General features: G+C 51.8%; 1 protein-coding gene across 1 annotated transcript in view; it reads left to right on the top strand.

Moving 5' to 3' along the window:
- Nucleotides 1–26227, top strand: part of HCN4 (hyperpolarization activated cyclic nucleotide gated potassium channel 4) — a 100615-nt gene that overhangs the window by 18790 nt on the left and 55598 nt on the right. Inside the window, exon 2 of the mRNA XM_058811115.1 lies at nt 10765–11188. Within this exon, the coding sequence (XP_058667098.1) occupies nt 10765–11188 (424 nt within the window). The remainder of the gene's footprint in view (nt 1–10764; nt 11189–26227) is intronic.

Raw genomic sequence — 26227 nt, 5'->3', positions numbered from 1 at the left:
CTGTGATGATATGATAGATATCATATATATCATATATATCATATCTATCATATATATCATATATATCATATATATCATACATATCTGCAGCATCTTTAGACAATCATTTTCCTTCCTGTCCCTGTGTACAAACCAAGCTCTTCCCCAGCCCTGCTGCTCTCTGACAGCTCAGAGCTCCCTGGTGCAGATTCTCCCTTCCTGGGCTTTGACTCATGGATGGTGGACATGGGCCAGGGCCTGAACTTCATCATGTCACAGCTTATGCATGTCTTTAGGCTTTAATCCTCCACATTCCACAGCATGTTCTGATGGCTTGGAGGCTGCAGCCCTTATTGATCCATCCCTTCTCTACAACAGCAACATATGGCATGTTTCCATGGCAATAGGTCCCCCTGAAGGGGCTTCCTTCCCTTCCTCACTTTATTGGTCTTTTTCCTTATTAAATCATCAGAGAGAAATGCACACAGGAGAAGGGTCAATGTGTGGATCAATGGGCAGCAAACAAAGAGGAACTTTTCCATATTCATACAAGCAGGAGATTTCAGGAGATCAAACAATGCAGAATTGCCAGGCCCTGAGGTGGCAGCTGATGCATAATTGGTTCTGGGAACTCTGCAATCAATGCACATCCACCACCTTGGAGACCCCTGGGATTCAGCTGCAGGTGGGCAGGGACAAGGGGAATCCACAAATGTTTGTGAGTGCCGTGGGGTGGGGCATGGAGAGAGGTTAACTCTGCTCTGTGCTGGCCCTGCAGCTTTGGCTCAGTGCTGCACACAGAATGGTGCTGAGTTCTCTACCCATGGAGGGTGTGGGGTGGGAGGCTCCTTCCTTCTGGTGGGGTTTGGTGAGCTCTCGGGATTTCTGCTGCTCTGAGTGACCCCAAGGTATGTACCAGTCTCTTCTCCCAGCCTGGCAGTCGAAGAAGGAGTCAGGATTCCTCAGCTGTAGCTCTCAAGGTTGTTTTTTGTTTCTTATCTATAAAATTCTTTCTCTGGCCTGCTGAGGTCCATTCAGCAGGTCAGACAGAGGCACACTGACCACCCTCAGGCAGTGTTGTCTTTTATACTAAAAACTATGTGTACATTATTTACAATAACTTCCCAATACCTATCACCTGTGTTAGACACTGAGCTTCTACTCTAAACCAATCCAAAAGTGCCACCATCACCCAGAACATCTAGGCCAAGAAGAAGAAAGGGCACACCCAAATTCCTCCATCTTGGGACCCCAAGCCCTCCCATTCTAAAACCCCAAAAATTTACTTCTCACCCAGTGACAAACTATTATTAAACTCTCTTGACTTGTAATTCTTCATATATAGGTGGTAATTTGCTCCATGGGTCATAATCAAAGTCCCAGGTGTCTTGGGCTTTGTGCCAAGGTCTCTGAGCCCCCTGGCAGGGGCTGGAGCCATCCAGGACAGCCAGAGGGATGTGCTGGGTTCTGACAGTGAGCCAGCCATGGAGTGAAACCTGCTTTGTGCCATGCTGTGACCAAAATTGTCTGAGCTTCCACGGGAACAGGAGTCCTCTGGACATGGGGCTAATGGTGGCTGCACTGCCCTGCTTCCCTTCCCCAGGAATCCTGAAAACCTCCCCGTGAATCTGCACCATTCCACCCTCAGATGGTGTCTCCAGCCCCTGCTGCAGTGAATTCCCACTGCAGGACAATTTATATCTGTGCTCACCTCGGAGGTGCTGTGAGAACAACAATAAATTGTCTGGGTTCAGTGTGTAAATGCTGCTCCTTTGGGCCTGCACACAGAGAGGGGATGAGCTTTCCTAGGAGTAGTACCATAAAAATTTCACTGCTTCTGCAGCTTGTTGCAGGGGAATTCTCCATGAGATATTAATAGCTGTGTCCAAGCAAGTGAGAAAATATTAATAATGCTCCTTTAGTCAGAAATGGGATGTGTGCTCTATTGGCCTCCGTGCTCCAAATTTAGAGCCGGAACAAACCGAGTCTCTTGTGGCTATCTCTGGTTCTGAGAGAGAAATGAAATCTTGTTTATTTTTACTTTTCTGGGAAGATTGGCTTCTAAGTATAGATTTAAGATAGGCTTTAATTTGTTAGCTGGTAGCTGCAGGCAGGAAGGCAGCAGGAGCTGGGGACAGTGGGCAGTGGCTCTGTGGGGTCAAATCCACAGGGACTTTGTGCCATGGGTGTGGTTGAGAGTGACTGGGAATGAAAGTGCAGGAGCACCTTAGCTCTGGGTGCTCCAGTTTCTCTGCAGAGCAAGGACTGGGAAAATTGAAGATAAATCCTGGGAAATGCTTAGCCACGTGCTTTGGAGCCCCTTGCAGGGTTAGGACCTCACAGATTGGATGGAGCCTCATTATCCAAGGGCGGATGCTAGGCAGGGAGCTGCACTCCAGCCTCCAGGAGCCTTTCTGCAAATATGGTGTGCTGAATCCTTGAAACTGAGCTTAGGATGTGAGTTCACTCACCCTCAGAGGATCCCCTCACAGCTGGGGTGCTGCTGTCCTGGCCATGGCACTTCAGTCCCATCCTCACTTCCCACTTGGCTGGGAGTGAGCACACTTCTGAGCAGGGCTGGCAGCATCCCTTCCATGGCTTTTCACATGCTTGAAACCACTTCATGTGGGTGTGGTTGGTGACTGGTGCACTTGACACAAAGATAATGCAAAGTGAGGGGTTTTCTGAGGCAGGGAAGCAGCAAACACAAGAAAGATGTTCCAGCAAAGTTGCTGAAGGTCAGGACTGTCTGTCTTGGCTGATTCATAAAGCCCCTTTCAAACGGAGATGGAGGCCAGGGAAGTGTTTGTGTCTCAGTAATTGGAGTTTCTGTGAAGGACAGTCAGCAGCAGCTTCTGGGGGCTCCTCTGGCAGCTCCCTGGGCAGTGCTGAGTGTCCCACATGGGGCTGTTCTCCCTCCCCACAGAGCCCACACGAGGGGAAGGTGTTGCCATCTCTCCTGAGGGAATGCTTAATGAAGCACCCTGAGCTCTGAGCTGTTCCCTTGTTTAGGCAAGCCCACTGCTTGGTGAATTGCCTTTGGGATTAGCTCTGCTTGCCTGGCCCTCAGTTCTTCAGAATTCTCCTGCAAAATTTGGTGTCATGTGGATCCATAGAATGGCTTGGGCTGGAAGGGACCTTAAAGGTCATCCAGTGCCACCCCTGCCATGGCAGGGACACCTTCCACTGTCCCAGGCTGCTCCATGCCCTGTGCAACCTGGCCTTGGGCACTGCCAGGGATCCAGGGCAGCCACAGCTGCTCTGGGCACCCTGTGCCAGGGCCTGCCCACCCTCCCAGCCAGGAATTCCTTCCCAATGTCCCATCCATCCCTGCCCAATGGCAGTGGAAGCCATTCCCTGTGTGCTGTCCCTCCATCCCTTGTCCCCAGTCCCTCTCCAGCTCTCCTGGAGCCCCTTCAGGCCCTGCCAGGGGCTCTGAGGTTTCCCTGGATCCTTCTCTTGTCCAGGTGAGCACCCCCAGCTCTCCCAGCCTGGCTCCAGAGCAGAGGGGCTGCACCCTCAGAGCATCTCCATGGCCTCCTCTGGGCTCTCCAGCAGCTCTGTGTCCTCCCTGTGCTGGGCCCCAGGGCTGGGGCAGCTCTGCAGGTGGGGTCTCACCTGAGGGGCAGGGGGGCACTCAGGGCTGGGTCATTCCCAGCTCTCACCCCCCCCCCCCCCCCCCCCAGCACCCCCAGGTCCCTTTGGCCCAGGGCTGCTCTCAATCCCTTCATCCCCAGCCTGGATTGATCCCAGGGCTTGCCCAGCACCAGCCCTTGGCCTTGCAAGCTTTGCTGAGGCTCACACAGAGCCAGCTCTGCTCCCAGGGCCCCCAGATGCCACCAGCTCCTCATCCCTGCAGCAGCCTGGCAGCAGAGGGTGCAGAGCAGAGGCAGCAGCTCAGGCTGACAGAGTGCCCTGTGTGTTCTGTGAGTTAAAGAAAGGGCAGCACTCACAATGTACCCACTGATAATTGCTTAAATCCATCAGTGCCTCAAACGTGGTGTTTGCAAATTGTCAGCTATTACTGCTGGAATAAAAATACCTCTAAGTAATGTGTATATTTATACTTTTACAGTAGAAAAGAGAAGAAATTTCCCCTTTGCTGCTACTGATCAAATTATAGATTATAACATGGCTGGAAATCTCTCCTGAGTCTAGACAACCACATTTGCTGGGTGGTGCTTCTACCTCTGAATGAGTTTCTTTAATCTTTGGTATCTCATAGTCTATCTGTAATATAGGATGATAATACCTTCCTAATTATATCTGCTGGGATTTAATTAATGTTTGGACATTACTTTGAAAAATGTAGGGTGTTGATTATTGTTTAATAATGTAGTGTTAGATTTAAAAATTAATGATAGAGAAGCAATGAAAATACTTCCTTGCTTGGACTGCAAATGCCATCTCCAAGTATTACATAAGCAATAGCTTCCTTAATTTTCCACTTACCAAAATCCATGTAATTATATTTTAAGGTAATAATATGAGCATATGTTCTAAACTTGAAACATGGTTTGGAATTGGGCACTGCTCAGAGGAGATTAGGTGAGCAATTATGTAGATTGAAGATAATCTAAGTCAAAGGCTAAGTGCAGACCTTGGAGAATGTCTTGCCTGGGGTGGAACTGCCAGCTGAATTCGATGGCAGTTCTGTCAGGGACAGCACAGCAGCCTTAAGGAATCCAGATGCAAAGTGCTGCCAGGCCCACACCTGGTTTGTGCTGGGATCCCTCCCCATCAGCCACTGCTGGTGTCACCATTCCCACCCATCACTGTCACAGGCCTTGTGGTCCTGGCCGGGACTGAGCTCCATGGGAGTCCTGTCCCATCCCATCCCATCCCATCCCATCCCATCCCATCCCATCCCATCCCATCCCATCCCATCCCATCCCATCCCATCCCATCCCATCCCATCCCCTTTCTGAGCCTGCAGCCAGCTGAGCCCCTGGGTCACTACCCAGGGGAGGGACATTCCCTGCCAGCTCCTGCTGGCACCTGGGAGGTGCTGGAGCACCCCTGGGGAGGTGCTGTGGGTGCTGCCCTTTGCCAGCCAGCTTTTCCAGGCCTGGCAGTGCCCTGGGTTTGGTGCTTCCGAGTCCTGGAGCAGCCAGGAGCCAGCAGGGCTGCAGGAGATGCAGAGATCCAGGAGATGCAGACATCCAGGAGAAGCAGAGGTGAAGGAGATGCAGAGATCCAGGGGATGGAGGCATCCAGGAGATGGAGGCATCCAGGAGAAGCAGTGATCCAGGAGAAGCAGAGATCCAGGAGAAGCAGAGATCCAGGAGAAGCAGAGATCCAGGGGATGCAGGCATCCAGGAGATGCAGGCATCCAGGAGAAGCACACATCCAGGAGAAGCACGCATCCAGGAGATGCAGGCATCCAGGAGAAGCACACATCCAGGAGAAGCACACATCCAGGAGATGCCGGCATCCAGGAGAAGCACACATCCAGGAGAAGAAGGCATCCAGGAGATGCAGGCATCCAGGAGAAGCAGGCATCCAGTAGAAGCACACATCCAGGAGAAGCACACATCCAGGAGAAGCACACATCCAGGAGAAGCACACATCCAGGAGAAGAAGGCATCCAGGAGAAGCAGGCATGCAGGGCAGTCTGGAGGAGGCTGGCACCCAGCAGGCTCTCTCCTGTGCTGTCAGAATGCATGGTTAATTAGCAGTGCTCCCAGGGGCTTTAGTCAGGATGGCAGAGTATTTGCATAGAGCGGTCAGAAGGAATTAAAACTGTTTGTCTTTTCCTTTAGCTGGGTCCTTTCCCATTACACAGCACTCAGAATATTTTTGTAACTCGTTTGACTCTTTCTGGTGAGGATTCATGGCAAAGAAGTTTCCAAGTGCACAGGTCTTTGAGTAAATTCTCTATAAATAAATTAATTCCTCCCACCAGGGAATTGCTGGACTCAGAGCTGGTTAAATGTCCTTCAGTGTGTTCAGGAGCAGTGAATCACCCTATTCCACCCTTTATCTCTAGGGCAGAGCAAAGTCTGTAACTCTCCAGCAGAAGCAGCCTGCTCCTATCTGGCAGAAGTGATGCTTCCAGAGGCAGGCAGGGATCTCCTCGTGCTTTTCTCTTGCTCTCTCTGTTCAGCTGTCTCTGTGAATGGCTGCTCCTGGAGTCAACTTTGCTCCCATTGTGGCTCCAGGCACCCTGACCTCCCCTAATGTCACTGACATATTTCCTGAAAAATCTCTTCGCCAGGATTTCTTCTCCTGGAAAGCTGGGAAGCTTCAGCTTCTCCATGTTTTCCTCCTCTGGAATGTGATTTGGAGAATTGTTTACCCAGCATGTGAATTGTTTTTAATTAATGACCAACCCCAGTCCAGCTGTGTCAGGACTTTGGTCAGTTACAGGTTTTTGTTACTTTCTTGTCTAGCCTTCTAATGGATCCTTTCTCTTTCTTTAGTACAGTTTTGGTATATAATATAATACAATACAATACAATATAATATAATAAATCAACCTTTTGAGAACTTAGAATCAATTCTCATCTCTCACCTCATCCTAAAACCAGCAGCACCACAACAATTAATAACCACACCCTAAAGCTCTTTTCAAAGGTGATTTCTGTTTCCAGCCCCAGAGCCCTCCTGAGAACTGCTCTTTCCTGCCAGGCCACCTGATCCAACTGCATTCCAGAGCCAGGAAAGGCAGCTGCCACCCCGGAGAGAAGGTTTCCAGCTGCTCCGAAGGGATTTAGGAGCACTTGGTCCCCACCAGCAGGGGATGGAGATTCCGGGTGGGACTCAGTAGGTGGCACTCTCCTTCTGGAGTCAGCCCCGAGCCTTGGGACAGAGCTGGGCTTGGCTTTGGGCTTGCTTTGAACGAGCTGTGCTCATTAAAGTGCTGTTCTTGGGAGGTCAGCAGGGCTGGCCATGGGCTGGGAACTCAGTTCCAGTGCTGGGGAGAATCTCCTGGCCCCTGGCACGGCCAGGCAGGTGCATTGTTGTTTGTGCTTCAGCCCTGAGCTGGCTGCCCTTCAGCAGGAGCTGAAAACCCCAAAAAGCTTTGTTAATTTAGAGGTGAGGCCACTCAAGTTCATTTTCTCTGGACTGTGCAAGCACTGTGGAGTCAGAACAGTTCAGAAGCCACAAATGCACAGGGTTTTAGTGCTGTTGTGACCCAGTGGTGCTGCTGAGTCTCTCACCTCTGGGATTCACTGCTTTCTCTCCAATTCCTAACTTCCTGAGCTCATGCTCTAGAATTGCCCACGCTGCACCATGGAATGAAAAAGGAAATTTCATTTAATTGTAAAGAATGACTTCCAAAAGCAATATCCCAGCCTGCTGTCACAGTGTGCTCTAGGCAGAGCAGAAAGATGGTCCTGCATTCCAAACCCACAAACCAATACCTACAGAGTGCACAGGCTGTCACATCAGCTGAGTGACACAGCAGTGCTTAAGGAGCACATATTCCTGAAGTGTCTATGCCACAATAATTCTTAGATACATTCTGTTTAAATAATGTATTGGGAATTAAGAGATCTGAGGTAGTGGTGCATGTTAAAATGTGATTTTCAGATCCAAGGAGTGCGCAGAGAGTAGGATGGAATATAAAAACCAAGGGTGTTTGAACAAGACATCTGGTTTATATAGTGCTGCCTGTTCCCTGTGCTCTGAGCTGCTCAGTTGCACTGAGTCAACTGTAATAAAACAATACATTCATATTTATTAATTTTTTATGTAGGCTTTTGGAAACAGGAAGAGAAGTGAGAAGAAGACAGGATATCAGACATCCCAGAGATGCATCTCTGTTAGGCTCTTTTGCAAGCCATACCAATGGCTTCACATCTGCTTAGGCTCAAAAATCAGGTTCAGGTCCTGAGCCTTGCCTATGCTCAGCATTCCATGGACAAACCCCACACTCCTCACTTTGCCATGTGGCTCCTCTGTGTGCAAGGCAGGGATAATAACTCTGCCTCTCCTGGGTGCAGCACAGCCAATTTCATCACTGTCAGCTCCGTGGAATCCCTGGGTGAAAGGAACAACAGAAATGCAGAAAACATGGGTTATTAATAGCTGGTGCTTGCCCTTCCATACATCACATGCACTGTTAGTCATTGTGGCCAGTAATTTACAGGGAGGGGAAAGATATTCCTGGGAGCAAATGCAAAATGACACTTGGATGGTATCAGCCCTCTGAGGTGTTGCAGGCCCACAGAGTCTAATTAAGTCTAAATGCACTGATGCCACCCTGAGCAGATCCTGCTTCCTGTGTGGGTAAATGGAAATGTGCAGGAGCTCTGCAAATCTTAACAGGGGAATTTGAACTTCCAGGCAGTTCATGTTGGAAAGGCAGGTGCTGGAGTTGGTGTGCAGACCAAATTCTTGGTGTGTCCCAGCTTTTTCTGCCTCCTTCATACAGCCCCAAGGTTGTCTGACACCTTTATTAGAGGGATCACTGGGTACAGAAGTTTCCCTTCCCTGGTTTTAAGTGGTGGCTTTAAAGGTCAGAGCTGAGGGGCTGTGACAATAACGTGGAGTCAGCAGTGCAGCCCTGAGGAGAGCTGTGCTGTGAGGGACACGTGGCAGTGGGGCTCAGGAGTCTCCCCTGCCCACACTGCACACCCTGGGGGCTCAGGAACTGCTGCAGGTGAGGATGCAGGACAGCTGAGCACACTGGCCAGGGAGAGGCTGGGCTAGCAGGGGTGCTGCAGTCAGGGGAAAGTGTTTCACTGTCCCTGTGTGTGTGCAAAACATCTTCCCTGAGCTGGGAGCCATCCTGCCACTGCTGGCCATGTCCCCAAGCGTAGAAATCACCACACAGCCTAAAAAAGAGGCACAAAAATGCAAAGATCTCAGAAGAAAGGCACTTACCTTCCCAGCACTGCAAACCTGGCCGTGCCAGGCTCATGCCGTTAATTTGAAACTTGGGAAAACTCATTTTCTCTGGGCCTATCTCCTTGTGTATTCCCTAAGGGAAATGAAGGATGGCTGGGAGGTTATTTATTTTCAGTAATAATGCACACACTGCTTCCAGACTTCCTGCTATTGTGTGATTATCCAGATTAATTGCCTGGGAAAGCTGCAGCATCATCTCAGGCCCTTATTAAGGAAGCTCACAACACGGATTTATATTAATGCATATTGCTGGGTGCCACAGCCTTGCTCTGGGAGGCAGATGGACAAATCCCACTGCTGAGTGCTGCCAGCAGCCCTGGACCTGCACACTGAGGGGGGGATTGCTGGCACCTTGAAAGCCAGGAGGAGAGAGCTGAGGTCATTTTTAGAAAGCTTGTTAGTGAATAACTTTGCTTATTCTAAAATCAGTTCCCATCAGCCTCTGCTGAATGATTGTGAGAATTGCTGGGGTGCTGCTGGTTGCTGACCCTGCCTGAACATGGGCAAGAGCTGGAATCTTAAAGATGCTTTTAGGTGCTTTAAAGTGTTCTTACCAGGGAGAGAGGCTCTAGACAGAGAAGGCTTTTAAGGTATATTCTGCCCTTTTGGTTTCCCTGCTGAGAGTTTAACAAACCATGCAGTTGCCTTGCTCTGAAAATCCTGTTCTGCAGCAGCTCAGCCTGGTCCAGGTTCCAGCCAAACAGCCACTGACCAAGGTAGAGCTTGAGGGTTTTTAAAGCAAGTCCAGCTCTCCTGAAACATCTCAGGAGCAGCAGCATGTGCACATCCTTCAGCAGCCCAACACTTCCCTCTGATAAATCAGTGTCAGTGCAGGGTCACACTGATGCTCTCACTGCTGTTGAGGTGATTGCTCATCTCCTGTGACAAAGGGGTGATTATTGTATTAATAACTGATGATATTAGGGTAGCTGTAACTAATATTGGATTAATAACTGATGATATTAGAGTAGCTGACCCATAGTGCACAATTTGGGTTGCTGGAATCTTGGCAGTGTGAGCCCACAGTGCAGCAGCATCCACATGTGACACATGAGGAGAGCACTGGAGCACCACTGTGCTGGGCAGAGAGGCTCCTCAGCAAGCTCTGACACTGGGAAGGGTTTTAGTCCTCACTCTGAGGGAGTTGGGACCACATTGTCTCATTGTGCATCTGTGGGAAATCTTAAAAAAATCCCAGTGGTATAAATTAGGGGTTCTACTCAGCCTGTGTGTGCCTTCAAAACAAAACTGAGTGTTACAGTAAGGGCCACTGGACAACACTGAGCTACCACTGGAGTGCAGATAAGCTTCCTGGGGACTGTGCCTCATGGAACAGGAGTTAAATGTTGGTGTTACTGTCCTTAGAAATGGAATAGGCATCTCCAGGCACTGACTCCAGGCTTTATTGATTGTTTCTGTACAACATGGGAGCCTGTAGAGCGTGGGCTGAGCTCCTGGAGTCCAGCTTGGCAGGAATCTGAACTGAGGGCTGGAGATGAGAGCACAGGCTCCAGCTCCATCCTGATCCCAGAGCTCTCAGTGCTGGCTGCTTCTAAAGCAGGATCAGGCAGCAGGAGCACAGCTGGTGGTTTAACCCCACATGGCTTTATTGACACTCAGACTCTGAGGCCTCCCCAGTCCTTCTCTCCTTACCAAGCAGTCCCTGTGGTAACCTCAGGTTTCTCAGTCAGTCCCCAGGCAGCTCCCAGGTGCCAGGAAGGTGTTCAAGCAGGCATGCCCAGCCCTGGCTCAGCTCCTTTGTGAGCCCTCGAAGGCAGAGCAGGAGTGTTCCTCTGATATTAATTAGTCAATTAGCAGCTTGTGCAGCAGAGCCCAGGGGATGACTGACAGCAGAGATGGATGAGTTCATCAGTGCAGCTGACCCGGGCTCCCCGACCTGATCTCACATGTCTCTGTCTTGCTGTCCAGGTTTTACTGGGATCTCACCATGCTGCTGCTGATGGTAGGGAACCTGATCATCATCCCTGTGGGCATCACTTTCTTCAAGGATGAAAACACCACCCCGTGGATTGTCTTCAACGTGGTTTCGGACACGTTCTTCCTCATCGACCTCGTCCTCAACTTCCGGACAGGCATCGTGGTGGAGGACAACACCGAGATCATCCTGGACCCGCAGAGGATCAAGATGAAGTACCTGAAGAGCTGGTTTGTGGTGGATTTTATCTCCTCCATCCCCGTGGACTACATCTTCCTCATCGTGGAGACGCGCATCGACTCCGAGGTGTACAAGACGGCGCGGGCGCTGCGCATCGTGCGCTTCACCAAGATCCTGAGCCTGCTGCGCCTGCTGCGCCTCTCGCGCCTCATCCGCTACATCCACCAGTGGGAGGAGGTGAGACAGCCCTGCCTGCCAGCTCTGCCCTCCCACAGCTGCTTGCCTTGAGTGCTCCTTCTCCTTCCTGCCCCTAATGCCTGATGCTTTGTTGGGAATTCTGCAGATTGTGGGCCGTGGGCTCTGGGACCAGCATCCATGTGATCTGTGGAGGTGCTGCAGGGGGGTGGGCACAGGTGGGCCCCTTGTAGGAATTGTGGAGCTGGTGAGCAGAGCAATCAGCCAGACAGCGAGGGCTTGCCCTCTCAGTGCCCCCAAAGGTCCAGGAACAGCTCTGAGGAAAGGGCTGGAGACAGCTGATTTGCAGAACCTGTGGCATCTGTTTGCCATCTGCTGCTTCTCTGTGCTTATCTCTTGAATGAAGAGATAAGCATAGGCATGTGTTAGAGCTCTCTTGCTTTCTATATTCTCTGACACTGTGCTAAGGGAAAAAGGAAGGAAGAGCAATCTGCAGACAAAGGTCTGGTGAAAAGCAAGATCCCCACAAGCCCAGGATCCTGTGCTGCTCCCAGGGGAATTCCAGGGTGCAGGGTGAGTTGTCAGGAATAACGTGGGTAAAGCCACAACCTTGCAAGTAGCTTGGAAATCAGTTGTTTTCTCCTGTCTCTGTGCTCTCCAAAGCAGACAGAAAGTTCCCTGCATCTCTCTCCACATGTCAGGAGCATATTTTCAGGACAAGGAAAGCTGGTCAGGGCAATTTCATCTTCATCCCCATACTTTGTGTTGTGCTTTGGAGCAGAGCCTGCTGCAGAGCATGATCTAATGCAGGGCATGCTCCTGGGAATGTGAAGGGGAAGCAGCCATGCAAGTCATGGCTCGATTGCAGCGAGCTGTCACAACATTAATTCATGACAGAGCTGAGTCCTTCCCTCCTCCAAGCACTCACAGGGAGAGAGAGCACTGGGGCATGCTTCAGAAATCTCAGCCTTCATCCTTGTGGTGTTACCTTTTGTGAGGGCTTCACTTGGAGCAGAGCAGAGCCTCATTGAGCTCTGGGATGACACTGGGCAGGTGCTGGGGAGAGGCAGCCCCAGCCCTCAGATTTATAATTTATATTCATTCACTCTGTGGTGCAGGCAGGAGTGCACAGAGAGATGAACAAAGCACAAGTGTCCTTCTGGGGTGACTCAGTGAGTCAGGGGCTGACAGGCACTGACATCTCTCCAGGTGTGCTGGCCTGTCCCGTGGTTGCTTTGCTTCCCTCTCCTCTGAGCGGCTCAGCAAAGGTGAGCTGGTGGCTCAGGCTCTCCACAGACTCACAGGCACCCACAGCAGTGCTCAGCTCCCTGCCTGCTTCCCTCTGCTCCTTGACTTCCCTTCCAGGAGCTGCTTGAAGAGAACTGAAGCATATTTGCTGTTTTGTACTGTACTTGTTTTGAAAATGACAAGACAGGAGCAGATCAGTGTTTTTCCCTCTCTCACTTGTAGTTTGACTGAGCAGCCATTCTCAGCTTCTGTCTCCAATGCCACTCCAGGGATGCTGTTCCTGAGCTGCTGTCCTGGGCCCTGGCACAGCCCAGCTGGGTGCCCTGTGGGGCACAGGCTCCCCAGGGTGGGGCAGTGCTGCCAGGGCAGGGCAGGGCTGCTGCTGGTTGCAGTTTGGGACTGCAATGCAGACTCTGTGCACTGCAGAGCCCTGACAGCAAACACCACGGGCTGTGTCAGACTGGGCTCGGCCCAGGCTGCAGTTCCTGGACAGAGTTTGACACTGGGAGCTTCTCCCTTCACAGCAGGGAGGGAGGCAGGGGGAAGGGGTGATCCCCTGTCATTGGTGCAGTGCCTGCCACAGAGCAGAGGGGACACAGGGAGGGGGAGTGCTGCTTCATCCCTGCGTGGGAGTTGTGCTCCTGCAGCCATGCTGGCAGCTCTCTTCCTCTGAAGGGCCTGCAGATGATCCCTGTCTGAAAGGCCACATTCATCTTCCCTCTCTGCACCCATCAGTGCTGATCTGGGGGTGCCAGGACAGAGCAGTGCTGGACAGACTCCCTCGGTGTGCAGGAGGTTGCTGTGCACAGCTAAAGAAGGAGGAGGATTTGGGAGAGGGGGTGCTGCAGGTCTGCTCCCTGTGGTGCCCCCCTCCTGCTCCATGCCTCATCAGCTGGCAGTGTCTCTGTAGCTCTTTGCTTCTGAGCAGATCAGCTGTTAGGAGATGTGAGCAGGGTGTGCTGGGCCTCTGCAGAGGAGTGTGTGCCCTAGGGGAGCGTGTGCAGGGCAGAGCTGCATGGCCAGAGGGGGATCACTGTGTGAGGGCGGAGCACCCTCACTGCACAGAGCTGGGCCAGTCCCTTCCCATGGAGGCAGGGGCAGCACACACAGAGCCCTCCTCACTCAGCTCCTTGTTTGCTGGAGCAAGGGCAGGGATCAGGGGGCCCTTCCCAAGCTGCCAGCAGCCTCTCCCTTCATTCCCCTGCAATTGGCCATGCTCTGCATGAATTTATCTCCGAGGCTGCAGTGAGCAGGAGCAGCCTTCTCCAGGGCTGCAGTGCTGTACAGCAGCCAGGCTCTCATCAGTTCCACATCAGTGCTGCTCAGGACACTCTGAGCTGGGGCTGCAAGTCCCAGCAGCCTCTGCCATCCTCCCCAGATCCCAGAGAGGTGCTCTGGGGATACAGCTGGGCAAACAACCTGAAGAGAAAAGGAAGGCAAAAAGCAAGAAAAACAATCTAAGGCACTCGTGTTCACTGGAGTATGAAAATAAGCTTAATTCCAAATGTAGCAGTTTCATTTGCATGATGCATTTTGCATGAGTGGTCCCACGAATGAATTTACCAGAAGGGCAGAGTATAAATAGAGCCTCGCTGAAGTGGCTGCCGTGTCTCCCCTGCAGTTGGGAGCTTGATTGCAGTGTAGGCAGCTGCACTCCCACTGCCTGGGCTCTGGCTTCCCTCAAATGTGGATCACCAGCCCCAGTGGTGTTCCCTGGAGTTCCCCAGGCCAGGAGCACAGGACAGAGCAAACAGGGCTGCTCCAGCCAGGCTTGTCCTCCCTCAGAGTAACTCCTGTTATCTCAGCCTTTCTTTGGGGTACCCAGCTTGGTCAGTGCTTCCTGCAGCACATGGTCCCAGGGCCAGGTGTCCCATTGTCCCACTGTCCCACTGTCCCAGGGTTAGGGAGCTGGGTCTCCCCACTGCTGAGCTGAGAGTGCCCAGGGAAAGGAGATCCAAACATGAACATCCTGCAGACAGAAAAACACCATGGAACCCATGGATTCAATCAGGATGAACCATCCAGGTCAGACAGGGAGTCAAACCCCTCAATTTTCTGAGCTTTCCCTGTTGAATACACAGCATCTACCCCATGGTTGGTGCTGGGATGAAGTAATCTGTATTTAACATCAAACTATTTTGACTTAAGAACATTCATTGGAACAACAGCACAATCCTGCTCCTATAAATCTGTTTCCAAATAGCACATAGGCAAGATAACCAAAATGTTTTGATTGCAGACTCTGTGGGAGGGACTGTGATGGGAAGGAAAGGAACTATCTGGGTTTGATATATATCAAAATGGTAATACTGTCATAAGTGAGGATTTTTCAGATTTTTTTTTCAGGAAGAAAAATACATCTTCTGGTTTCTGCAGCTGAAACCTGAAGCAGGGGACAATTTGATGATTTTCAGGCTATTATGTTATTGAAACCTTGCAAACTTGCCTGAGTGCTGTCTTTTTCTTCCCTCTAGTTTCTATATTACAGAGGAGCTTTAGGAGGGAGGGAATGCATCCTCTCAGGTCCCAGTGACAACTGCCAGTAACAACTGGGCACAGATCAGACCCTCTAAAGGTAATGTCACTTTCTAGAAGCTTCAGCTGTTTAGGAAATGGACCCAAAGCTGGAGGGCCTGTGTGGAAGGACCAGGAAGGAGCTTCCAGAGGCCAGGAGAATATGGCTCCCAAGTGATTCTCCTTGATTTGCTAATTCCCTTTGTTTGTCTGACCTATCTGTAGCCTCTCCTAAATGCAATTACAATAATGTGGCTGGAGGCCTGGGGTATCATTGTCACCCCTAATTATGAAGGGATGGGACTATTTTGGGGCTAAGAACTATTTATGGCTCAGATAAACATCAGTGTCAGAGGCTGTGAGATTTTAGAGGAGCAAGCAGCCTGCCACAGCCCAAAGTAGCCACAAGTTCTTTGTTACAAGGCAATGCAGAACTTTCTAACCCAATGAATAGATGCCAAAAGGTTTATTTTGCTTTTCTAACTTATCTCCTTTACTGACTTCTGCTGCACTGTGGATGCTTTTACCCAGCAGGTTTCTGTCTCACATGCACACAAATGCTTCTGTTATAACTTCTAAACTCTCAAGGTTGTGAGCTCAATCCTCACACAGGGCACCAGTTTGTTGGATTAAGCCCTTTTCTGACCCAGAGATGGGGCAGCTGAGAGGTGTTTGAAAAACTTTTATTCCATTTTCAGTCTCGTGAGACGGGTGAGACAATACAGATGTTATAATTCACACCATCACAATCAGAAACCAACTATTTCCTAATTACATTATGAGCATTTCTTGGCCTATCAGCTTTTTTCACACCATGCTGGAAATGCCTAAAAGCCATTAATCTAAAATGCATCTTTCATAGTTCTATTTCTCCAAAGTATCTGGTCTTACCTGCAAGGCCATCCTTTGAAAGTTGTTTCTAGTTCCATTTCTCTCTCAGCAATGTCTGTCCTATTCCATGGCATTTCTCAGTCAGCATTTCTTATCTCAAGGTTTGCATACAGATATGTGAGCCTTCTGTCAGGCTGTAAGAATTCTCTACAAATCCATTTCCCACATCAGCTTATTCCATACAACCCCACCCCTACATTAGAAACCCTTCACCATTTATCAGTTCAGTTTCTCACTTATTTAAAGCATTTTCTTACAACTATAGAACCATAAGTTTATGATTTTTCTGTTTAATGTCTGTGTATTGTATTTTTACATCAACCCAAGGCTGCAAATCAAACCCTTCAGTGTCTGTGGAAGTTTCTGGTTTTCTGATTCCCCCACAGGGGAGTGGGATGGGATGTTTTGGCCAAATGTGTAAGTGGAGAGGGGAGGAGCTGGGCAGTGGCTGTTCTCAGCAGCACAGCAGGGTCCTGTGGCACAGGCAGCTCCAAGGGGCTGAGCAGATCCTTTCTCAACAGGATTTGCAGCTCTGTCCCATTAAACAGCAAGGCAGGCCCAGGAGAGCAACTCATCAAAACCTGTGGCCAGGCTTGGGTACAATCAGCCTCAACAAACACCAGCAGTGTGGCCAGGAGGGGGATTGGGGGCTGGGCTTCTTCCCTGATTTGCATTACCTCATTTCTGAAGCCTTATTAAGCACTTTCTTTAATGTGCTTGCAGGAGCTGATTAAAACCATAATGCAAGATACAGGAATTTTCATTCTCACTGCACAAAGTGACCCCAAACTTGAGACATCTTTTCCTCTCAGAGAAAATCCTGGCTGCCCTGCAACAAATGGCAACACCCTCTTGTTGGAATATCAGTCAGAGGTGTTTCATTATTGTACCACAGCCTCTCACATGGAACTGTTGTCACTTGTGCAGCACAAAATCCTTGTGGAGGGAGAGCAGACAGCACAAGGACATGGATGTTCTTTATTCTGTACATTGAATTTTCCCTCTCCTGCCCATGGGCATCCCCTGCTCCATCCCCTGCCCTGAGCCAGGAGAAACACACCCAGAAAAGTTTTTTTGGAGGAGCTGTTCTTTGGCAGGAAGTTCTATTGCTCTAATGGAAATTCAGCTCCCCACCTGGGCCCTGGGAATACAGTTTCAAAGAGAATATCATCAGAAATGGCTTCTAATGAATTATAAGGAGCCAGGCAAATATTTGAATAGCTGTGCAGCCACGGGGCTTGCCATGAAAAGGAAAAAGCTTTTCCTTTTTCTACACTCACCTCCTGGCAGTGCTTAATGGGTCCTGTGTCAACAGCAGGGTGTGAGCAGGGAATGCCTGCTCTGGCCTTTGGGGTTAGGGCACACAGTGTCTGTCTGTCTATCTTCTGTCTGTCTGTCTGTCTGTGTCTATAGGAATGCCTGCTCTGGGCTTTGGGATTAGGGCACAGTATCTGTCTGTAGGAATACCTGGTTTGGGGTTAGGGCACAGAGTGTCTGTCTGTAGGAATACCTGCTCTGAGCTTTGGGATTAGGGCACAGAACTGTCTGTCTGTCTGCAGGATACCTGCTGTGGGGTTTGGGATTAGGGCACACAGTGTCTGTCTGTCTGTAGGAATACCTGGTTTGGGGTTAGGGCACAGAGTGTCTGTGGGAATACCTGCTCTGGGTTTGGGGTTAGGGCACAGTGTCTGTCTGTAGGATACCTGCTCTGGGATTAAGACACACAGTGTCTGTCTGTAGGAATGCCTGATTTGGGGGTTGGGATTAGGGCACAATGTCTGTCTGTCTGTAGGAACACCTGATTTGGGGTTTGAGATTAGGGCACAGTGTCTGTAGGGATACCTGCTTTGGGATTAGGGTACAGAGTGTCTGTCTGTAGAAATACCTGCTGTGGGATTTGGGATTAGGGCACAGAGTATCTGTAGGAATGCCTGCCATGGGGTTTGGGATTTGGGCACAGAGCTGTGTGTCTACAGGAATACCTGGTTTGGGATTAGGATACAGAGCCATCTGTCTGTAGGAATTCCTGCTTTAGGATTAGGGCCCAGAGCCATCTGTAGGGCAAGAGCTCAGAGCCAGGCTGTGGCAGTGGGAGCCATTTGCTGTCTCAGGGCTGGTGTTGCCCTGGTGTGTTTTCAGCACAGAGGTGCCCGTGTGGCAGATCCAGCTGGGCACTGCCCTGGGCAGTGCCAGTGACAGGGGTGAGCAGGGCAGTGACACGGTGCTGCTGTGCCCAGCTCTGTCAGGGGTGCCAGGGTCCCTCAGTCTGCCCTTTCCTGCTGACTGGGGCTGTGCAGGGCTCCTAAAGCCACAGGCTGCTCTCCTGGTGGTCCCTAATCCCTGGCAGAGCTGGGCCTGGCCTCTGTGGGTTTGTTGTCTCTCAGGGAGCTCTCTCTCCCTGTGCCCTGCCAGCCCCAGCTGCCTCAGCTCCGTGCCCACACCGTGCCAACTGCCTGGCATTTGCCTCAGGCCATTGTGTTTGGAGGGTCCATTATCACTGCTGTGTTACAATAACAGAGGGAGGGATGTGCTGCAGCCTGGCACCAGGGCTCCTCCTGCCACTGTCACTTCCCAGGGTTTGATGGAGATTTACTGATGGGGTTTGTTCCAGCTGCAGCCCTGCAGGAGCCTGGCCCAGCCTGCCTGGGGCTGGCACACAGGGCACAGTGAGGAGCTGTCACCTACCCTGAGTCACACACTGGGACAGCCTGGAAAGCACCAGCCAGGCACAGGATTGTGTTGGGAGGGCTCTGGGATATCCCCAGGGAGGAAACCCCAGAGCCTGTCTGGGCTCTGCTCAGGGCTGGGCACTGCCCAGGGCAGCAGTTCTGCCTCCTGGGCAGGGGCAGCTCCTGGGCTTAGGCCCTGCCCGTGGCTCTGGGGCCATTGCTGGGCCTGGAGCTGAGCCTGGGACCTGCTCTGCTCCTCCCTGCACACAGGGACACCCAGGGACACTCAGGGCTACCTAGGGACACCCAGGGATATGCTGTGATACCCAGGGACACCCAGGGACACCCAGGAATACCCTGGGACACCCAGGGACACCCAGGAATACCCTGGGACAGCACTCAGGGATACCCAGAGACATCCAGGGATGCCAAGGGATACCCAGGGCTCCCCAGGGACACCAAGGGCTCAGGGCCCCTCTCAGCTGGGGCTCCTCTCCAGGCTGAACAGCCCCCTCAGCCTCTCCTCAGCAGGGAGGTGCTCCAGGCTCTTCCTCATCTCTGCAGCCTCTGGAGCTCTGTGTCCCTGTTGTCCTGAGGAGCTCAGAGCTCGACACAGCCCTCCAGAGTGAGCAGAGGGCAGCAGCTTTTGTAAGGTGTGTTTGTGACAGGGACAGGGGTGTGACAGCCCTGTATTCCAGTTAAAGGGAGCTTCTAAATCACACCCCAATGCTGTGAGCTCAGGAAGCAGCGAGGGCAGTGCCCATTCCCTGAAGTGTGTGGGAGCACAGATTTCCCCCTCAGAAGGGCTGTGCCCCACAGAAGGAGCACTGTGAAAGGCTCTGGAGCAGGAATTGACCCCCTCAGGGTGTGTCAGTGCCCCCAGCCCTCACAGCCTGCTGCCAGCACTTCACCTGCGACACCCACACAGACAGTGCTGGTGCTGGGGACAGCTGAGGCAGCTCCTGAACCTTCCACAGACAGATTCCTGTCACACTTGGGCTCCTGATCCAATGCCAGCTCTGTTTTGTCCCTCAGAGTGTGTTCTGCCAGGCTCAGCCCAGACTTGGAGGCCAGTTTGTCTGAGGCACATCAGCCCTGGCAAGTGGGTGCAAATGAATGGCTCCTCTTCAAAGGCTCTTCCAGGAAGGCATTATTGATTGCATTCAGAGCAAGTGGGAAACTTTAATGAGACAGCCAGAGAGAGAGAGCAGCATTTCCCTACCTCCCTGGCTGGGTTCAGCAAGGCAGGGCTGGAGAGAACGTGTCAGGTCTGAGACTTGTGTCAATGAGGCAGGAGCTTGGCCCAAATAGCACTATGGCCAAAAATCAAATTGGCTGGTGGAGGAGAAGGGGATTTTGAGCAGCATGGCAGTGGGGAGCTGCTTTCTGCCAGGAGAGATTGAAGTCAGTTCCTTCCTGTCCCCTCAGAGCATCCTCCTGTGCTGTGAGCAGTGTGGAGGGGGCTCACAGCTGGTCTGTGAGTCAGGGTTGAAGAAGAGAAGCTGATAAGAGTTGCCTTTGCCCCTGAAAGGAGTTGTACCAAGGCCATTGGTATGGAAATGGAGGAGAAAAAGAGATAAACAAGGGGTCTGCAGTTAGATTTTGGAGGAAAACAGTGGTGGAGACACCCTGCACCAATGAACATGATGTTGATTTATTGTGGCCAGTGAATAAGTATAAACTTTGTGAGAGGGTATAAAAAGACAGAAAAGAGAGAAGTCTTCTTAAATACAGGGTGTTCTTCTGTTTGTTACAACTGCCTCAATAACCACAGCTCAGTGCCAGCCCCACAGAAGGGTCTGGGCTCCTCATGCCCTCCCAATGGAAGGGAAAGGCTGCACTTCCACAGGGCACCAAACCCCTCAGAGGCCAAGCTTAGAAACCCCCAGCCCCGAGCTCAGCTCTTTTGACCCACTTTTCTCCTTGCCAGAAATGTGGCAATGGAAGAAAACAGCAGTGTGAGGTGAAGGAAGGAGAAATCTTCCTTGGGAAGGACAAGAAGCAGGCCCAGAGAGGTGTGTGAGGCTTTAATGGGCAGCAGGCTCATTGATGAAGTTATTTTCTGAGCCCTGCTGTGAAAAGAGCTGTTTGGAAGACAGTTTCAGGACATGCAATTATCCAGTTTGCCAGCTTAATGCATTCAACTTAACCTCATTTTTATGAAGCAGAAATCAATGTGGTAACTTTTTCAGGGCTAAGAGATGACATTTTATTCTTGCTTCTCTCATAAGGAGGCATATTTTTAAGCTTCATTTTCTGCTGTAACTCCTCCCTCTCCCACTTTTGCTTAAGCAGGAATACTCCAAGGACTAGAGGAAAGAGTGAGGCAATTTCCACATTCCCAGAGTCACATTAGAATGGAAAATATTTCTGAAATCTCTTTGCAATGCATGGAATCATTTTCCTTCTTGGGAAAGGACTTGGAAATGCATTTAGAACTTCAATACAAGCAATTTTTCATTAATTCCATCCAAGCACCACTTCACCTGGGAAGGATTCTGATGATGCTGATCTTCCCCCCAGTTTTTCACTCCAAGGAAACCCAAGGAGTGCATGGTCCCTGTTCTCTGTTGTGCCAGTGCCTCTGACCTTCTGCTCCCACCTGGGCAGGAGTATTTTGGGCTTGGGTTTCTGTGGTTGAGATGACCCCAAGGTATTAGAAAGTCTTTTTTCTCAGCCCTGTGACCAAAGAAGAAGTCAAGATTTGTAGGTTCTGCTTTTCAAGGTTGTTTGTTTTCTCTTATCCATTCCATTCTTTCTCTGACCTGCAGAGATCTGTCCAGCAGGTTGGGTTGTGGCGCAGCCCCTGCCCTTGGGGTGGTGTTGGCTTTTTATACTAAAAACTACCTGTACTTTATTTACAATAATTTTCCAATACCTATCACCTATGTCAGACACTCTGTCTCTATCCTAAACCAATCCAAAAGTGTCACCATGACAGCAGAAGATGGAGGGCAAGAAGAAGGGTAGGACATGCCCAGATTCCTCCATCTTGCCTCTTGAACCCCCATTCTAAAACTCCAAATTCTACTTCTTCACCCTGTGACAAATTCACTGTCATTCTACTCAAACTCTTGTGGCTTGTAAATTTCACACAAAGTTGGTAATTGTTTCCATGGGCTAAAATCCAAGGCACAGGTGTGTTTGACTCTGTGCCAAGGTCTCTGAGCCCCTGCCAGGGTCTGGAATCACCCAGGGAAGCCAGAGGGATGTCCTGGATCCTGACATTTTGGTACCTGTTCCTCCCCTGTGTCTCCTTCCCTTCCCAAGCCAGAATTCCTGCAGAGCAGCAGCTGCCAGAGCTTGTGCAGAAGCTCCCCAACAAAACTGTGCCATAGAACTGGAGAGAGCAGGAAACTGCCCTGCTTCTCATGGGCATGGGCATGGGCATGATAAATGCCCTACTTTTCATGGGCATGGGCATGGGCATGGTAACTGCCTTGCTTGGCATGGGCATGGCCATGGTAACTGCCCTGCTTCTCATGGGCATGGGCATGGTCACTGCCCTGCTTGGCATGGGCATGGTAACTGCCCTGCTTTCATGGGCATGCCCCCTGTCCAAGCCCTGGCACTGCTGGCATGGTGGCAGCACACAGGGAGTGTCAGTGACACGTGCAGAGTCCTGTCCCTGCTGAGCTGCTGTTCATGGTGTCTCTGCCATTTGCTCATCCAGTATTTATGAGGGAGAAGCCAGGAATGAGGGAAGGCCTCATCAGGGGGAACATTCTGCCTTTGGTGACAGCTGGAAAGGGAGAGATGTGATCTGAAAACAGCAACACCAGAATTCAGAATTCTGCTGGCTCCCTTCTGGGTGAGGGCTGAGCCACAGTTCTGGAGTGCCACCATGTCCCCTGCCTTGGAATGAAAGCACCTCACAGGTATCAGCTGCAGCTCATCCACCCCCCAGGGAGCCACCAGGCACTCTGTGACACCAACACACCTCTCTGCAGAGTGCTCTGTCCCCAGGCTGGGGACATTGTTCATTCTCCTCCATAGGAACAGAGCCCAGCCCTGGGTGGGACATTCCCATCTTTCTCTCAGCCCCATCAGTCTGGATGTACCCAGTGGGCTTTGGGGTCATGAGGGGACACGAGCAGAGGGAGGGTGGGGTCATGGTTTCTCTGGGTGTTCAGATCCTGGGGCTTTGGAGAGAGGCAGAAATTTGGGGAAGGTGTTTCTGGATCCTGTTTGGATCCAGCCAGGATGGGTCATGAAGAAACAACCAGGGTCTGTGTGTGTTGGAGCAGAAGGAGGCTGGTCTGAGGGCAGATCTTGAGGTAAGGGGTGAGTCAGGAGCTGAAGATGCCTGGGAGCAGCTGGATCCTTCCCCTGGGATCACCTGAGCTCTGCCCCAGCATGGAGGAGCTCCAAGGGTGACCTTTGGGAGAGCCTCTCTCTGTGCTGGCACTGACAAACACTCCAACAAGCAGCAGCACTGCTTCCTTGTAAACACAGGAGAGAAACTGTGAGGATAATGTCCCTTAAAGGAGCTGACAGGCCTGCTTTTCCTCAAGTCCCTGGAGAGGCTGGAGAGCAGTTAAGACGCAGCAGCTGTGTTTGTTTTTTCTTCATTTATATATTTTTTTCACCCAGCAAAGTGCTGGGTGTTAATTCCTCTTGATTTGCTCAGTGCAGCCCAGTTTGGAGAGGCTGTCCCTGCAATAGGGCTGATTAGCCTCCTCCTCTCCAGTGTGCATCACCCAAACAGCCACTAATCACACTTTATCCCAACTGTGTGCCTCTTGCTGAGGCTGCAGGGAATTAGGCTGGAATTGTGCAGTTAATTACACAAACTTGGGGGAGCCAAAGTCCAGAGGCTTCTGTCAGGCCCTGTGCCCAGCTGCAGGGGATGTTCCTCTGTGGTTTGGAGTAAATTAGGGCACTGCTGAGCTCTGGGTATCCCTGTGTCCCTGCCCTGTGCTGGAGCATCCATGGGAGGTGCAAAGTGGAGGCAGCACCTTCCTCTGCTTCCCATCTACTCTTGAATGCACAGGAAGGATGACAAGGGCTGTCCTGTGGAGAGAGGAGAAAAATTCATGATTCAAGTGAAAAATCCATGATCCAGGGTGATCATTGCTTCTCCCCAAAGTGTTCCTTCCCACAGGAATGGGGGTGAGCCTTGTCCCTCTGCGCTCTGAGCTCCCTCCCAGCTCTGTTCCCTGCCAGCAGTCACAGACATCCCACCAGGAGCCTCTTCAGCTGATAAATCACCTCAGGCTGGTGGGAAAGACAGATAAGAACTTCTGCTTCAGCTTTCTTCCCTCCAGACTTGAAAGACACGTTGGTGTTTTGTGCTGGGCATAAAGCAGCCCCAGTGCAGCTCTGGAATAGGAAAGGGAAGCAGAAGAGGAGGGCAGCAGCATGGAGGGGTTTCTGTGAAAGGAGGCAAGAGGAGGGAGAGCTCTGGCATCCCCTGCCTGTCCTGGCATGGGATTGTTTGCTCTTTAGGAGCTGTTGTCAGATATTCCAAGCAGCAATATTTGTAATGTTTTTGGGCTGTCCATGCAGCAGTTCACCCCATGGTGTGGTGGGAAGAGCGCAGCTCCACTGCAGGGAATTTTAGGGGTACCCCCGGATCTCCTCTCATGTCCCATGGCAGGGACATTGCTGGACATGAGGTACAAGCACACAGGGATGATGCTTCTCATAGACAGGTTTTTTACCCCTCTCCTTTTCATCTTCAAGGTCATTTGAGCAGCTGGCAGGGAAGGAAGAGCACAGCCCACTTTGGGAAGATGGAAAAAACCTTTCAGTTCCATCCTGGCTGGCTAGGAGTGCTGGGAATGCAGGCAGTGAGCTGTGGAGCCAGGCTGGAACATGTTCCTCTGGCCTTTAGCCTCTCCCTCCTCCCCTCCCCGAGCCACAGCACGCAGCAAACTCCTCCAGGAGCCTTTGGAAGGAGCCTTATCTCAGAGCACTGCCCCCTTATCTGCAGCCTTCAGCCTGGCCTGCTGCACAGAGTGCTGGCTGGGGACCTGCAGCTGCTGGCAGCAGCTCCCATCTGCTGCTGGGAGTGGGAGCTGCCTGGACCCTGCCCCAGCCCCTGTGCAGCTGCACAGCCAGCCCAGGGATCCCTGCTGCTCCTGGAGCTTCCCCAGCACTGCAGAAAACCGGGCTGATCTCTGTTTCTTTGGGTGTCAGTGGCATCACACAGCAGGGACCTCACACAGGTGACACCCCCTGCTCCTGGTGCCAGCACAGCCCGGGCTCCAGCAGCTCTCCAGGGTGGCATCACTGGAGGGCTCTGCCCTCCCTTGCCTGAGGAACGGCTCCCCAGGATGTGCTGCTGCTGCAGCCTTCCCTCCCCACCTCTGCAGGCACAGGGCAGGGCTGCAGGGCCCAGCAGTTGACCCTGATCAGCTAATGGGGGACTGGGAGAGGAGCTAGAGCCACAATCAGTGAGGCAGTGCCTGTTCTGATTAGCCAGCAATTTTTCTGGTCATTTGGAGAACAAAATTTGCCTGCCTATGCTCCCTCATGCTCTCCCCTTCCCTGGGGAGATGTGAGCTGTGGGTACCCCCCCAGAGCTCCCTCTGCTGCTTGGGAACTGGGCAGAAGCTGTTTCCACGGTGTTTGAAGGGGAAAGCCCAAGCTCAAAGGGCTGGGGAGTATTTTACCCCAGCCAAGGCATTTCCTCAGCAGGAGGACTGGACAGCAGCACCCCACCCAGGGGCTTCTCCTGCTGCCATCAGCTCTGCTCTGCAGCTGCTGCAGAGCTCCCTGTGCCTCCCAGCCAACAGCCAGCCCCTTGCCCAGGGCTGCTGCCTCTGTGCTCTGTGGAGCCAGGAGGGTGGGAAGGCTGCACCCCTGTGCCAGCTTCATTGACAGCTGGCACGGAGCAGGGGATGTGCTGATGGATGGGAGGCAGATGCCAGCTTCAGATGCCAGCCCTGGCAGCACAGAAGTGACAGGACACGGGGCCAGGAACGAGTGGGGAAGAAGCTGGGACAGCCCCATGAGGGTGGGTGGTGCCTGACTCAGGTGGAGCCCTGGGAATGGGGCAGCCCAGGTGGGGTCACCACCTGCAAGGTGACCCTGCAAGGACAGCAGTGTCCCTGTCCTGGAGCCTCCTGGGAGTGGGACAGCAGAGCTGTGCCCTCCCCTGGGCCCTGCTGGCTGCGCTGGGAGCTGGGCCAGGTTCAGCTTCCTCAGCAGGGACATGGCCACACTCCCTGGGATGGCCAGGAGAGATCCTGCAGAGAGCAGGACATCCTGCCCGTGGGGGATGTGGGGCTGGCCCCTCAGCACAGCCCTGCTGGCCCTCTCCAGGGGACTTTGCCAGGCTTGCCAGGTCACCTTGGCTGCACTGAGTGACAGCCAGGACATGCTGGCTTGGGCACAGGTGCAGGCACAGCTGCCACAGGAGCCTCCTGTGCTCCCCATCAGCCCTGATCCCCAGTGCCCCAAGTGTGTGCTCCTGCTTTTCCTTTAGCAGGGTCATGGAATTCCATGCTGGTTTGGGACCTCAAGCTCATCTCATTCCACCTCCTGCCATGGGCAGGGACATCCTCCATTATCCAGCTGCTCCAAGCCCTGTCCAGCCTGCCTTGGGCAGTGCCAGGGATGGAACAAAGACCCTTCCAGTCAGTTTTTTTCCCCTTGAAGTTCACTTTGGGGTTTTTTCTGATTGCATCCTAATACATTCTGCTCCAGCCCTTCACCTCATCCCTCATGTTCCTCAGCCCTTCCCTCCTCCCCTCCCTTTCATCATCCAGCAGATCTGAAGAAGAGAAAATCACCAAATTCTTGGTCTTTTCAA

Source organism: Ammospiza caudacuta, chromosome 10 (genome assembly GCF_027887145.1).
Source record: "Ammospiza caudacuta isolate bAmmCau1 chromosome 10, bAmmCau1.pri, whole genome shotgun sequence".
Classification (NCBI taxonomy): Eukaryota; Metazoa; Chordata; class Aves; order Passeriformes; family Passerellidae; genus Ammospiza; species Ammospiza caudacuta.
Note: the sequence above shows the minus strand (reverse complement) of the source record. Positions and strands in the feature narration are given on the sequence as shown.